A 16,419-nucleotide genomic window follows, 5' to 3' on the forward strand; every position below is an offset into this window, starting at 1 on the left:
TTAAAAAGAAAGTTTAGTAGCCATATTAAGAAATCGAAAGTAAACTTTTCTGCCCAAATAGGGCACAGAAAAGTTAAAACCAACCAATTCACAGCCTCCGATCGACGGAGAAAATTAAAAAGAAAACAATTAAGATGTTGGAGATGAAAGTTGATCCAGATAACTCTGGGCATCCGATGGAGAATCAAAAAAACGAAGGGCTCCATCTGCCATGCGAATCCTTAGACGTGCAGGGTACAGCAGCGCTGGTCTTAAATCCATCTTATAGAATTCCGACATCACGGATCTGTAACGGACCCGTTGGTCCCAGATTGGTTTACTGAAATCTTCCACGAATCGGAACTTAAGATCCGAAAAATCAATGAAACCTTTAGATCGAGCGAATCGAAACAGTCTCTCCTTGTCTTGAAAGTAATGAAAACGTAAGATAACATGCCTAGGTCTATCTGACCTAGACGAGTATGATGGGATTCTGTGAACACGATCCAGTAGCGGTGGTTGGTCAGGAAATACAGTAGGGAATGCATCTTTTAAAAGTTGGGAGAAATATTTCATGGGGTTGTTACCTTCAGCGGCTTCCCTCACGCCAATCATTCGTAAATTCTGCCGTCGCATTCTAGATTCCAAGTCAGAGTTTTTAAAAGTCAAAAAGTCAAGTTTCTTCTTCATTACATTAATTGTTTCTTCGATTTTCCCCATCTTAAGCTCACTTTGTTGCGCGAATTTTTGAAGATCAGATATAGCCGACTGATGTTCCGCAATACATGTTTGCATCTTATCAATTAAATCGGCAATTTTCTGGAAATTAGTTGAGATTTCCGTATGAATCAGGTCTTTAACAGGGCCTGCAATTTCCGTACGAATCATCTCCCTAACAGAGGTTGAAATTTCCCTCTGAATTAACTCCGATATCGCTTTCAAAGTCACCGGTGATTCAGTCGGGGGGAAATCCGTAGCTTTCGGTTTAACCGGAGGTTTACCATCCTTGCCGTCTTTCTCGTTCTTAGACATAGCAGATCTAAGTTCCATCCAGTTGTCGGAGAATTCAGTTTAATTCAAAGTATTGTAAGAGTTGATGCCTTAATGGTTAATTAAAGTATAGCTGACCATAGAGAAAAAAAACTCAGAGGTAATGGAGCGAGTCAAGAACGCGACTTCACTCCATGAGCGCTACCGGAAGTCCCCGTCATGCACTGTTGAACCTGAAATAACCTACCAAATCATAGCAAATAACACATAAAACCTAAAATAACACTAATATATAGTAAAAGCAGGAATGATATGATAAATGCACAGCCTATATGAAGTAGAAATAATGTATGTACAATGTAGTTTCACTTAACAGAATTGGGAAGATTAAGCCAAAGCCGATTTGTAGAAAAAAATCGGCATGTACACACATGTGCACGTCACGCATACGCACACAGGTGCCCGGGCAAGGCTTCATGGTCATGGTAGTCTTTCTCGGGGTAAGCACAAGTGTCCCATATTTGACTGCTATCCTTATTTGGGAGTGAGAAAGTTGGCAACCCTACTTGAACAAACCCTACCACCACCTGCCGGTCCACAAGAATATTGTCAATATTAAACCGGTCCGCGGTGCAAAAAAGGTTGGGGACCCCTGCACTAAAGAGGTACTGCTGAGCAAACTTGTGGGCCTTAAGATAGACAAGTCCCCTGGTTCTGATGGAATACATCCTAGAGTACTGAAAGAAATGGCAGAAGTTATAGTAGAGGCTTTGGTGATAATTTACCAAAATTCTCTGGACTCTGGGAAGGTTCCAGCGGATTGGAAGACAGTGAATGTAACATCTCTGTTCAAAAAAGGACGTAAACAAAAGGCAGATAACTATAGGCCAGATAGTTTAATATCTGTAGTTGGGAAAATGATTGAAACTATCATGAGGCAGACGCAGCATGGATTCAGCAAAGGCAGGTCCTGTTTGACAAACTTACTGGAGTTCTTTGAGGATAAAACGAGTGCAGTGGATAGAGGGGATCAGATGGACGCTATTTACTTGGATTTCCATAAGGCATTCAACAAGGTGTCACATAAAAGACTTATCCATTAGATAAGGATGCACAGAGTTGGGATACATGGTGTTACTCTGGTTTGGCAATCAGTGGTGAGCGATGTGCCAAAGGGATCGGTGCTCGGCCTGCAACTATTCATGATATACAAAAACAAGCTGGAAGAGGGGACCAAGTGTAGAATATCTAAGTTTGCTGATGATACTAAATTCAGTTGAAAAGCAAATTGTACAAAAGATACGGGGAGTCTGCAGAGAGCTATAGATAGGTTAACTGAGTGGGCAAGGGTCCGGCAGATGGAGTACAATGTTGGTAAATGTGAGGTCATCCACTTTGGAAGGAAAAATGAAAGAACATATTATTATTTAAATGGTAAAAAGTGCAGTATGCTGCTGTACAGAGTATGACATCAGTGGAAGTGCTGATTTGGTGGCAATTCTGGCATTCTGAAATTTCATGCCCCAGTCTGTCCTTATTGAACTTTGGGCAGTTGATATTGTATTGGACTTGCCATCCGAACTAATTAATTGGGAGTACTTGTGCAGGAATCACAAAAGGTTGGTTTGCAGATGCAGCAAGCTATCAAGAAGGCAAATGGGATATTGGTCTTCATTGCTAGAGGGATTGAATATCAGACCAGGGAGGTTATGCTGCAACTATACAGGTTACTGGTGAGGCTACACCTGGAATACTACGTGCACTTCTGGTCTCCTTACTTGAGGCTTTGGAGGTGGTGCACCAGGTTGATTCCAGAGCTGAGGGGGATAGATGATTAAGTCGACTGGGACTGTACTTGCTGGAATTCAGAAGAATGAGAGGAGATCTTATATATTAAAGACAAGGTTGGATAGATTTTTGCATTGTAGGGGGATTAAGGGTTATAGGGAAGAAAACAGGTAGGTGGAGATGAGACCATGGCCAGATCAGCTATGATCTTATTGAATGACAGAGCAGGCTTGATGGGCCAGATGGCCTACTCCTGCTCCTATTTCTTCTGTTCTTAAGTAGACCATGGGAGAAAGGGAATGAGATGGGGAACCAGAGGAAGGTGACGGGCAGGTGAAGAGCAGAATAAGAGGGGAGCCAAGATTTTACACAAGTGGCATGTACTAGCAAGGCAGAATTAGGAAGATAGCAAAGTTAATGCATGGCTAAACAGCCGGCGTAAGACAGATTAGCTTTGTCACATGTACATCAAATATACAGTGAATAAACAGTTATTTGCACTAACAACTAACAGTCCAAGAATATGCTGGAGACAGATCAAGTGTTGTTTTGTAACTAAAAGCTAATCAGAAGTGAAAACAACTGGGGATAACAGATCTAAGCAACACACAAAATGCTGGAGGAACTCAGCAGGACAGGCAGAATCCATGGAAAAGAGTGCTGTCGGCGTTTTGGGCAGAGACCCTTCATCAGGACTTGAAAAAAGAGAGATTGAGAGTGGTGGGAGGGGAAGAAGAAACACAAGATGATCGGTGAAACCAGGAATGGGAGGGGTGAAGTAAAAGGCTGGGTAGTTGATTGGTGAAAGGTACAGGGCTAGAGAAGGGGGAATCTGATAGGAGAGGACAGAAGGCTGTGGAAAAAAGAAAAAGGGGGAGGAGAACCAAAGGCAGGTGATGGGCAGGCGAGGAGATAAAGTGAGAGAGGGGGAAGGGGATGGGGAATGGTTTGGGGAGCGAGGGGGTGGGGGAGAAGGGCGGCAATGCCAGAAGTATGAGAAATCGATATTCATGCCATCAAGTTGGAGGCTATCCAGACGGAATATAAGGTGTTGCTCCTCAACCTGAGTGTGGCCACATCACAACAGTGGAGAAGGCCATGTCGGAATGGGAATGGGAAGTGGAATTAAAATGGGTGCCCACTGGGAGATCCCTCTTTTTCAAACAGACAGAGTGTAGGTGCTTGGCAAAGCGGTCTCCTAATCTAAGTCAGGTCTCACCAATATACAAGAGGCCACACCAAGAGCACCAAACTCAAAAAGACTCATAGGTGAAGCGTCGCCACACCTGGAAGGATTGTTTGGAGCACTGAGTAGTAGTGAGGGAGGAGGTGTAGGTGCAGGTATAGCACTTGTTCTGCTTACAAGGATAAGTGCCAGGAGGGAGATCAGTGGGGAGATATGAATGGACAAGGGAGTAGCGTAGGGAGCGATCCCTGCGGAATGCAGAAGTGGGCAGGATGATAACAGGGCTACTTCCTTTTACTTTAGTGAGGTGCTTACTTATGACATGGTGGCCCAATGACGTATGCCATTCACATACTTTGTATATATAACCTGTAATTAATTATGTAAACAAAGAATGCTTAATCAAACAACGTACTTGCAATATTACTCAAACATTACTGAAATATTAAATACACAAAGCTCTTTCCTGCTTAGCTATAAACTCCAACTCAATATATTTCAAATATATTCACACATAGTAAATGTTAAATTGTCCCATTCAAGCCTAAAGGTTTAATCACTGTGAAGGATTTCTTAGCCTTGTTGGATAACGTCTTTCTCGGGGCGGGGGTCACTCTGCTTTGCAGGCGAGACTTATAGCTGTGAAACAATCTCCTCACACTGCTTTGTTCATTGCTGTTTCTTCCCAGTCTGTAATAATGAGTTCAAGGAGTGGAGAACAGTAGCCAAGATTGGCAGGAACCTGTCGTAGTAGTTGACACATCCTAAAAAGGGCATCCACCACTACTTGAATTTTCTCAGCCACTTGTGCATCAATGGTGTGACCACAAGTGTTGCTTGGTTAAAAAAATTCACACTTGTTGTGTCACGCTCTGAGCTAACAATTTTCTAATCTTGAGATTGTCTTGGGATTTTGGAGATGTTCCTTATCATCCTTACCAGTAAGAATGATTTCATCCAGGTACCACTGAGTGCCTGGGCAGCCTTACAGCATCTGGTCCATAGCTTTCTGTCAGAGTGCAGGTGCAGATACTACTTCAAAAATAAGCCTATTATAGCGATAAAGCCCTTTGTGAGAGTTTATAGTGAGAAACAGTTTAGACTCTTGTTCCACCTCCATCTGTAGGCACACCTCAGCTAAGTTAACTTTCCTCCAGAAAGTTTGCAAAGATATGTTCTAACCTGGGCAGAACATATCCATCTATTTTCAGTACTGGGTTGACAGTGACCATAAAATCACCACAGATCCATTCTACTTGGCTACTAGGACCACTGGCATTACCCATGGGCTCCACTTAACCTTGGAAAGAATTCATTCAGCATACTTTAACACAGATGATATAAGGAACGGGACAGAATTTGTAAAACTTGGGTGTGGCACTTTCATTTAACACTATTTTAGGTTTGAGTTTTCCATTTCCATCCTTTAAAACTGCACTGGCATTATCCTTAATTCACTTTCAGTTGACTCCATTGCAATGGATATAGCATACAAATGGTAGATAGATATCTAATCAAGTTGTTCTTTCAGCCAATTGTAGCTCTTCAATACTGGCCCTCCTGTTTTTCATAGTTTGTTCAGCTCATCATAGAAATCTAGAGCACATTACAGGCCCTTCGGCCCACAATGTTGTGCCCACCATGTAACCTACTCTAGAAACTGGCTAGAATTTCCCTACCACATAGCCCTCTATTTTTCTAAGCTCCATGTACTTATCTAAGAGTCTCTTAAAAGACCATATTGTATCCACTTCTACCACCGTCGATGGCAGTGCATTCCATGCACCCACCACTCTCTGTGCAAAGAACTTACCTCTGACATTCCCCTTGTACCCATTTCCAAGCACCTTAAAGCTATGCCCCCCCCCCCACCCCTGTGTTAGGCATTTCAACACTGGGAAAACACCCCTGGCTATCCACACGATCATTGCCTCTCATTATCTTATATACTTCTATCAGGTCACCTCTCATCCTCCGTCACTCCAAGGAGAAAAGGCCAAGTTCACTCAACCTATTCTCATTAGGTACGCTCTCCAATCCAGGCAACATCCTTATAAATCTCCTCTGCACTCTCTCTATAGCATCTACATCCTTCCTGTACTGAGGCAACCAGAACTGAACACAGTACTCCAAGCGGGGTCTGAGCAATATAATTGTAACATTACCTCATGGCTCCTGAACTCAATCCCACGGCTGATGAAGGTAAACACACCATATGCCTTCTTAGCAACACTGTCAACCTGCACAGCAGCCTTGAGTGTCCTATGGACACAGACCCCAAGATCTCACTGATCCTCCACACTGCCAAGAGTCTTACCATTATTATATTCTGTCTTCAAATTTGACCCACTGAAATCAACTACTTTTTAGATTTTTTTAGATTATGAAGACACGCAGTCCTCTTTTATTGTCACTTAGTAATGCATGCATTAAGAAATGATACAATATTTCCTCCGGTGTGATATCACAAAACACAGGACAGACCAAGACTGAGAAAAATTAACAAAACCACGTAATTATAACATATAGTTACAACAGTGCAACAATACCATAACTTGATGAAGAAGTCCATGAGCACAGTAAAAGTTCAAAGTCTCTCAAATGTCCCACATCTCACACAGACGGGAGAAGGAAGGAAAACTCTCCCTGCCATACCCGACCACGGTCCGACTCTGGGTCATCTGAAAACTTCAAGCTCTGATCAGCTCTCCGACACTGAGTACTGACAGTCATCTCTATCCGAATGATTCGACCTCCATTTCGGTCGCCAACAGCGGGCAAAGCTGGGGATTTTGAGGCCTTCCCTCCGAAAGATTCCCAACCGCGCAGTAACAACAGCAGCAAACGAGCGTTTCAGAAATTTTTCCAGATGTTCCTCTGTGCTTTCACGTCCATCTCCATCAAATCACAATGTGGCTTGTTGGTTGTTGTACTTCACTGCTATAAATGTCATTCTAGAGGAGATATCTTTTCTCCAGTATTAGTTCTTAGCTGGATATTAACAGACTTCAGTTCAGTATCTTGAAATGCCATTCAAACTCATTCTGTGAAATGACTGAAAAAGCTGAGCCCGTGTCCAATTCCATTTTAATTAATTTGCTATTCACTTCTAGTGTAAACCATATTGCTTGTCTTGTGTTAGTTTTCACATTGTAAATCAAAAGACTACTCAGTCCTGTGTCACTTTCATTATCAGATTTTTCATCAATAGCATACAGATTAGTGCTATTTTTGAAACTGCAACTTCACTTTTTTCTCTTCCCTGTGCAGTCTGTTTATTTTGACTGCCCAACATGCTCTGTGTGTCCTACTTTCAATGGGTCAATGATTCATTTAATACGGGAATATATATAGTATGCAACCTGAAATTCTTGCTCTTCGCAGATAGCTACAAAAACAGAAGAGGACCCCAAAGCCTGCTCTCTCCCGCCCACGCAGAAGCAGCTCCAAAGCATGAAACCTACCTCTCCACTTCCTCACTTATTCAGCAGGAAGCATCACAGCACACACCACCCACCAGCAAGCAGTAGTAAAGCCCCAAAAGAGGCCAAAATCTGCATTTTCTACAAGTTTCAATTTAAGCCTGCATTGATTGTAAGCCCTTCCCACAACAATGACACAATTTGGTCAGCCAAGGTGGTTTCTGTTTAGACGCTGCAATTTTGTTCACGCTCACTTTCACTCCTGACTGCAACTCTGGCTGCTGCTTCCACTGATAAGGTGATATCAACTGCTCTTTTAAAAGTGAGTCGTGCTTCAGTTAGGAACTGTTTTTGAATGTTTTCTTGTAAGATTCCACAAACTAAACAATCTCTCATGCATCATTAAGCCCACCCCACTGAACTGGAAATGCTCAGACAATCTCTTCAAATTCAATTTTAATTGCCATTCAACCACACATGAACACCCATGAACACAGCCAAACAAAACAGCATTAGTCCAGGGCCAAGGAGCAAAACCCAGCACCAACAGTCACAACTAGCACAAGGCAAATATAGCACATGTAAGATAGCAAGTTGTATATCAATACAGTCACACAAAAAAATATAGTCCTAGACCCGGAGCCTTAAATGTTGAAGCAGTCTGCAGACAAATATAATACCGCTTGTCTTCTACCGACTGAACACTGGTGGGGGGGTGGGGTAATACTGACTCCAGCTTGGATGTCGCACCACACCACCTCTGGATGAGTACATGGACACGGACACCTCTCTCCTGCGTAGCTGTAAACAGACGACACCGCGGCTTGAGGCCTAGTCCTCACTACAACCAAGGCCATGCAGCTTCCTCCACCCCCGCCTACCTTTGCCAGCCGCCAAGAAATGAGTGAATCCAACTTGTGGCATTCCACATTAATAATGTCCAACAGGGTTTTGGAATCACAAGAAAAGCAACTATGACAATCACTCGCTGTTAGATTGCACACCAATGCCTCTGACGCAGTCTGCAGCATGATCCACACTAAGTCTACTTCTTTCAGTTTCTCCACCAATGAGCAATTTGCTGATGGAATAGACTGCAATACTTTAAATTCTTAATGTCCAGCAGGGTCTTACCATTGACAAAAAAAAAACATTTAAATAAGACCAATTCAGCCAAGTAAGCCCAAGTGGACTCCCCGTCCTTTTCATTCCATTTATGAAACCTAAAGCATTCAGTAATGAACAACTGGTTCAGTTCATAAATGTTCCTGCATCACTGTCACAAGTCCAGCAAAGCACATGTTGGCTGATTCGGTTGGAACAGTAAAACTTCTAAGCAAACTGAATGCTTTTCCACCTATTGCACTCAGCAAAACTGACACTTGGTTTTCATTGGCTATTTCATCTATTTCAAAATACTGTTCAATTCAATTAGAGGAGGCGGAGCTAAGCGACTCCTTTGCTTGCATCTTTGGAAACAGATCTATTTCCTCTTTAATGTCTCTATTTTTCCCTTTCAGGGTTCTTTTGAAGACCCTGACCTGGAGTTACATGCTGACTACGGTTCTTTGTGGGAATGGGACCCGCTCTCGGGGTTCCACAATCAGCCACTATCCGACATGCCAAAGACTCGGCCTAAGGTTTCGGCATGGCTTCTGAAGCCTGGGATCTCGAGGAACTGGAGATGGGCGGATCAAGGGTCTGTGTCACCACAGGAAACCCGTGTGTCGTTGGGGGACATCGTAAACCAGCGAGTTGTCTGTTATGTCTCCACGCTTGTTGGAAAATGGAGTTACTTCTTTCTCCCTTATTAGGAGAGAGAGAGAGAGCCTGCAGCATGTCGAATTAGCGGATGAACAATGTGGTCTTTGGGGTAATGGCAAGACTGTGTCTTTGCTATTGCTTTGCTCACGCTTGAGTGCTGGTAGCAGGTGCGCTTTATTTTTCCGGTGGGGGATTGTTGCTCGCTGCCACTTGCGCGAGGGACGGAGGGGAGTTGGGGGTGATTTTGGGGTTCTAACTGTAACTGTCCTTCATTCTTGGGGAACTCCTCTGTTTTCGTGGATAGTTGCAAAGAAAAAGCACTTCGGGATGTATATTGTACGCATTTCTCTGACACTAAATTGTACCTTTGAATTCATTTAGCATACATGATCCAGTTATCCATTGTATAATTAAACACATTTACCTTTCTGAAGAAGCCAGTCATTTCTAATTTCTTATTAAAAATTGATTGCTATTATCATGGTTTATGATCCTCTGAATTTTGTCTGGTTCCTGTCTTTTGTTTTTGGCAACGTCTCAGTCCCTTCTGAACAAAAAAAACCGTGCTGCGCTTTATTTTTAACCTTTGAATGTCTTGCTGCGCTTCAACAGATAGGTAGTCACATCAAGTTCATTTTAAAACTAATTCGTCACCACTTATGTTCTGTAACTCTAAAACCTAACTGAATGAAAACATGGGAGCTAGGGATAACGGGTCTACTTCATTTTACTTTAGAGAGGCACTCACTTACGACGCAGTGACGTAATGATGTATAACATTCACACATCTTGTACATATAACCAGTGATGAATTATGTAAACAAAGAATACTTAAATCAAACAACATGTTTACAATATTACTCAAATATTAAATACACAACAAGCATTGCCACACTTTTAGCACCAAATAGCATGCAATTTTGGAACATGGAAGAAAACTGGAGCATCTGGAGGAATCCCACGTGGTAACGGAGAGAACGTACAAACACTTAGATGGTAACAGAATCAAAACCAGATATTTGGCTGGGCAGCTTCAGGTACCTGGATCACTGGGCTCTGTTCCAGGGCAGGTGGGACCCGTACAAGGACGGGTTTCACCTAAACTGGTGGAGTACCAGTATCTTTGCAGCAAGAATTGCTAGTGCTACTCGGAATGGTTTAAACTATAGGGATGAGAATGGCAAATGATCAGCAGTGGTCAGATTGAGAAGATAAAAGTAAGTCTAACAGGAAGAACAGGCAAAGCCTGGGTAATGAACATACCAGGTATGATATGTACTTATTTTGATGAAAAGAGTGTAACTAATTAAGGTAGATAAGCTTAGAGTCTGGATTAGTAATGCAGGCACGTGGCGAGGTGTTGCACTTTGGGAGGGCAAACCAGGGTAAGGACTTACACAATGAATGGTAGTTAAACATTGGGTTATTTTTTTGTTATACCTTTTTAACTATTCCCTTGAAACTGGCTAATTGGGGCAGCCACTTAATTGGGCCAAAATGCGCTGGTCTCAAGTATGTCCCAATTAAGCAGAATCCACTGGAATTACAATCCAGCACATAGAGTCACAAAATAATATTAGCACAAGTACCTGAATGGCCTGGCCTGAAGATTGACGGGTTGACATAAAGATGCATGTTTATGTAAGACAGTAAAAAGTTACTGGCACTAGCCCACTGTTCCCTTAATCACTTCCAAGGTCATTGTTGCCCCACCTACACAATGAGAATTTGGGGCAGAATATGACAAAAAAAATTGAAATCTTGATTTCATAAAGGACATGAATCCATCAAACAAGAGAACCTGCCGACATATCAAATATGTCTTGCCAATTTGCACTGCAAATCGAGACCAATCTGATCTACCGGTCAGGAAGGAGTGATGGATAACAAACTGATTCATGAAAAATTAATTCAAAATTGTTCAATGTCATGTCCAGTGCACCAATGTAAAGGAGAATAAAATAAATGTTACTCCAGATCTGAAGCAGCACAAAATAAAAACACAGTAAGATAAACAGAATAAAAACAAATCCAAAAAATATAAATGCATAAGCTAGCTTACATACATATATTTATTGTATGACCGTAAACTGACAGTAGGCACATAGGCACAGGAGTGTCAGTACATAAGGCGACTCTAGACAGGGAATAATAGTGTAGTGGTGGTTGGGGCTGTGGAGGAGTGGATGAGTGGATGGAGGTATTCATCTCCTTACTGCTTGTGGAAAGTAACTGTTTTTGAGTCTAGTGGTCCTGGCTTGGATAGACTCCTCTCTAATGGGAGTGGGACAATCAGTCCATGATCACAGTAGGTGGATCCTTCACGACGTTACTCAGCACCTATCTGTATATACATCCTTGATACCAGGTAGGCTTGTGCTGCTGATGCATGGGCAGCTTTGACAACCCGCTGTGGAGTAATGCACATTAAGTGAAAGGAAATTAGCGTAATGAACCAAATGAGTTTTATTCCTGTCTTTCCCCTTTTAGCTTACCTTTTCAACTTCCTCAATGGCACAAATCAGATTGGCACATGTGGTGAAGATCTCAACCGCATGTGCTCTCGTCCGGATGCTGTAAACCTGCAGAAGCAAACAGAGTCAACACCTGAGACACTTCATCACAATTTAGGCTGATTTACCAGTCAAACATGTCACTTTACCGATCTGTTCATTTATTTAGCCACACCGCACTCAGTAGGCCCTTCCAGTCACGTCACCCCGACACCCCGATTAACTCTAACCTACTCACAGGACACTTTACAGTGACCAATTAACTTACCCAACGAGTCTTTGCACTGTGGGAATAAATTGGAGGACTCAGACAAACCCAACCATTCCATGGGGAGGGCTATGGTCCCGGTGCAGGTCGATGGGAGTAGGCAGTTTCAACAGTCTGGCATGGACTAGGTAGGGAGAAGGGCCGGTTTCTGTGCTGTACTTTTCTATAACTATCATCGCTGGGCAATTTACATGATTCTTTTGATTTCCCACATGCCAAAGGGGTGTGGATGAAGCCTTACAGAAGTGTGGAATTGAACTGTGAAATGCGGAATGTCCCGAGCTGTAAAAGCATTATTACCACAACATTACCATGGCACCCACACGTAGGATTTAATGGGCATGAAAGAAGTTAATGTAAGACCATGTGTGAGTGTAGATCTCAAGTGTGAATGATGAAGCTGAGTTGTAAGGAAAGACTGCAAATGAGAAAATCTGCAGATGCTGGAAATACGTACAACATACACAAAATGCTGGAGGAACTCAGCAGGCCAGGCAGCATCTATGGAAAAGAGTAGTCGGCGATTCAGGCTAATTGGGAGACTGCTTTGCCGAGCATCTATGCTCCACCCGCCAGGACAAGCAGGATCTCCCAGTGGCCACCCATTTTAATTCTTCTTCCCATTCTGATATGTCCATCCATGACCTCCTCCACTGTCAGGCTGAGGCTACACTTAAGTTGGTGGAACAACACCTTATACTATGTTTGGGTAGCCTCCAACCTGATGGCATGAACATCGATTTCTCAAACTTCCAACCTCCACCCCCTCTTCAGCATTTCCCATCCCCTTGTCCCTCTCGCATGTTATCACCTCGTCCACCCATCGCCTCCCTCCTGTGCTCCTGCCCCTCTTCTCTTTTTCTTTCTTCCATGGCCTTCTGTCTCTTTCACAAATCAACTTCCTAGTTCTTTGCTTCATCCCTCCCCATCCATTTCAGCCTTCGCCTGGTGTTTCTCTCTCCTCTCCCCCGACCTTTCAAATCTACTCCTCAGCTTCTTCTCTCCAGTCCTGCCGAAGGGTTTTCGGTCCAAAACGTTGACTATACTTTTTTCCATGGATGCTGCCTGGCCTGCAGAGTTCCTCCAGCATTTTGTGTGTGTTGTAAGGAAAGATTGAATATGTTAGGGTAAGACTATTCCTTGGAACATAGAAGATTGAGGGGAGATTTGATAAAGGTATACAAAATTAAGACAGGTATAGATAGGGTACATGCAAGCAAGCTTTCTCCACCAAGACTGGGTGGGACTACAACTTGAGGTTATGGGATAGGGGTGAAAAGTGAGAAGTTTAAGGGGAACTGAGGGGAAACTTCTTCGTGAGAATGTGAAACAAGCTGACAGCACAAGTGGTGCATGTGAGCTCGATTTGGATAGGTACATGGATAGTAGGTGTATGCAGGCTATTGTCCAGGTGCAGGTCTGTGTGAGTAGACTGTTTAAATCGTTTCAGCATGGATTAGATGTGCCAAAGGGCCTATCCAGTGCACTTTTCTATGACTATTTTCTAATCACATCCCTCTTCTCCCAACAACTTGTGCAAAGATGAAGTCCTCAAGCTCATCTTAAGATCATTGGGAAGGTGGGACCTGTACAGACAGAACAGAACTGGAAGGGGACCGATATCCTAGTGAGAAAGTTTGTTAACACTGCATGTGATTTAAACCAGAGTTGCAGGAGCATGAGAACCAGAGTGTCAGAACAGTTAGTAGAGAGATTGTGGAGGCAGATGTTGGTAAGACCTCATAGTTAAGAATCAAAAAGTTGAGCATGGTGCGACTGGTGTCCTGAGCTGTGTATATTTCAATGCAAGAAATATCGTAGGAAAGGCAGATGATAGTACCGAAGATGAGATAGCTGATTTACAAACACAGACAATGTGTTGTGAGCAGAGGCTGTTGATAGGACAAACCTGCAGTCAAAAAGATGAGTTGTAATGTAAAAGACAGAAAAGGGTGAACACAGGACGGAAGGTGTTATATTTGAAAGCACAAAGTACACCGAATGAGGTAGATGAACTTGTAGCACAGATGCACAGGTACAATGTTGTAGGCATTCTGAATCATAGCTGATAAGAAGATTATAGCTGGGAGTTTAATGTCCAAGGATAAACAATGTATCGAGAGGACAGACAGGAAGGCAGAGAGGGCGGCATTGCCCTGTGGTAAAAAATGAAATCATTAGAAAGAGGTGACATAGGGTCAGAAGATGTTGAATCATTGTGGACAGAGCTAAGGAACTGCAAGGGTAAAAAGCCCCTGATGGGAATTGCATACAGACCCCAAACCACAGTAAGGATGTGGTTTACAAATTACCGAGAGAAAATGCATGCCAAAAGGGCAATGTTACATTAGTCATGGGGGATTTCAATATGCAGGTAAATTGGGAAAATCAAGTTGGTGCTGGATTCCAGGAGAGGGAATTCCTAGAATGCCTACAAGATGCCTTTTTTAGAGCAGCTCATGTTCGAGCCCACTTGGGGATCAGCTATTCTAGATTGGGTGTTGTGCAATGAACTGGAATTGATTAGAGCTAAAGATTTAAAAAAAACCCTTAGGGGAAAGTGATCAAATTCACTGTGAAATTTGAGAAGGAATCAGAATCAGGTTTAATATCACCAGCATGTGTTGTGAAATTTGTTAACTTAGCAGCAGCGGGACAATGTGATAACTAATATAGAGGAAAAGATGAGTGAGAGTGGGAGTGTGTGAGAGAGTGAGTGAGTGAGTGAGAGAGAGAGAGAGTGAGTTGAGTGAGTGTGAGAGAGAGAGAGAGAGAGAGAGAGAGAGAGAGAGAGTGAGTGTGAGAGTGAGAGAGTGGGAGAAACAGGTAAATCAAAAATAATGCAAGAAACAAATACAAACCCCATTTCCAGAAAAGTTGGGATTATTTTCCAAAATGCAATAAAAACAAAAATCTGTGATACGTTAATTCACGTGAACCTTTATTTAACTGACAAAAGTACAAGGAAAGGTTTTCAATAGTTTTACTGACCAACTTAATTGTATTTTGTAAATATAAACAAATTTAGAATTTGATAGCTGCAACACACTCAACAAAAGTTGGGAGAGTTAAAATAAGACTCCACATTAAGCAGGCTAACTGGCATCATGCCTGGGTATAACAGTAGTGTCCATCAAAGGCTCAGTCTTTGCAAGCAAGGATGGGTCGTGGCTCACCCCTTTGTGCCAAAACTTGTGAAAATTGTTAGTCAGTTCAAAAGGAACGTTTCTCAACGCAAGATTGCAGAGAATTTAGGTCTTTCAACATCTACAGTACATAATACAGGAGCCTCCCGCTTTTCGAACATTCGCTTTACGAAACCTCCCTGCTGTGAAAGACCTACATTAGTACCCTGTTTTCGCTTTCAGAAGGTGTTTTCACTGTTACGAAGAAAGGCAGCGCGCGCCCCAAGCAGCCGCTCTCTCCTGGATTCGGAACGGCGTTGCTTAAACACGTTGCATTGAGCAGCCTTTAGCAAGATGAGTTCTAAAGTGTCGGAAAAGCTTGAAAGAGTCCGTAAGGGTGTTACACTTAGCGTAAAACTAGACATAATTAAGTGTTTCGATCGTGGTGAACGAAGCAAGGACAAAGTGAGTTTGGCTTGTGGAAGCTGACGAAGATGATGCTGAAGAGGTTTTGGCATCCCATGACCAAGAACTGATAGATGAAGAGCTGATGCAATTGCAAGAGGAAAGGATGACAATCAAAACCGAATGCAGTAGCAAAAGTGAAGCAGCTGCGTGAGATTTTCACTGCAATAATAAAGTACGACTTTAATTTTGAAAGGGTATGTAGGTTTGGGGGATATTTGCAAGATGGTTTGAGTGCTTACAAGGAACTGTGTGATAGAAAAATGCGCGAGGCTCAGCAGTAAAGCAAGCCTTCCACATCAGCCACAGCAGACGACAAACCACGGCCTTCGACATCAAGGCGGGCAGTCATAGGAGAAGACGAGTTGCCTGCCCTGATCGACGATGAGACGACACCCTCATGTCCCACCACCCCAACTCCCGGGCCCCGGACAGATACTGTACCGATTCGCGGAGAATGCAGCGGTAGCCGGGAGGCACACAGCACATCTTTAAGAAAAAAGCCGAAATAAACATGCTAATTAATTAGGTGTCGCTTAGCACGTATTTACGTGCTGGGCAGCACTTAATTAACTAGCATGTTTATTTCAGCTTTTTTCTTAAAGATGTGCTGTGTGCCTCCCGGCTACCGCTGGACCCCTGCATGCTTCACAGCAATGTATTGGTCGGCAGCCTGGAGGGTGGGGGCCACTGCACCACCCCAACCTGCGACGACTCAGTCTAACACACCATCATCAGTGTGCTCGGCGCTGTTTTCCCAATTCTGGTGAGTGATAATACACTGTACATACATTATTTCTATTTTATATAGGTTGTGCATTTTTACGTGTTATTTGGTAGATTTGGCAGCTTCATAGTTTAAAGGTTACTGGAGAGCGTGTTCATGCCAACAGCACTTGCGTGAGATTTTCTGCCGAGA

The 16,419-nt window shown here is 43.0% G+C and overlaps 1 protein-coding gene across 1 annotated transcript in view; it reads right to left on the bottom strand.

Moving 5' to 3' along the window:
- Positions 1-16,419, bottom strand: part of ipo9 (importin 9) — a 178,701-nt gene that overhangs the window by 130,292 nt on the left and 31,990 nt on the right. Inside the window, exon 6 of the mRNA XM_063065668.1 lies at positions 11,625-11,711. Within this exon, the coding sequence (XP_062921738.1) occupies positions 11,625-11,711 (87 nt within the window). The remainder of the gene's footprint in view (positions 1-11,624; positions 11,712-16,419) is intronic.

This window comes from Mobula hypostoma, chromosome 13 (genome assembly GCF_963921235.1).
Source record: "Mobula hypostoma chromosome 13, sMobHyp1.1, whole genome shotgun sequence".
Taxonomy (NCBI): Eukaryota; Metazoa; Chordata; class Chondrichthyes; order Myliobatiformes; family Myliobatidae; genus Mobula; species Mobula hypostoma.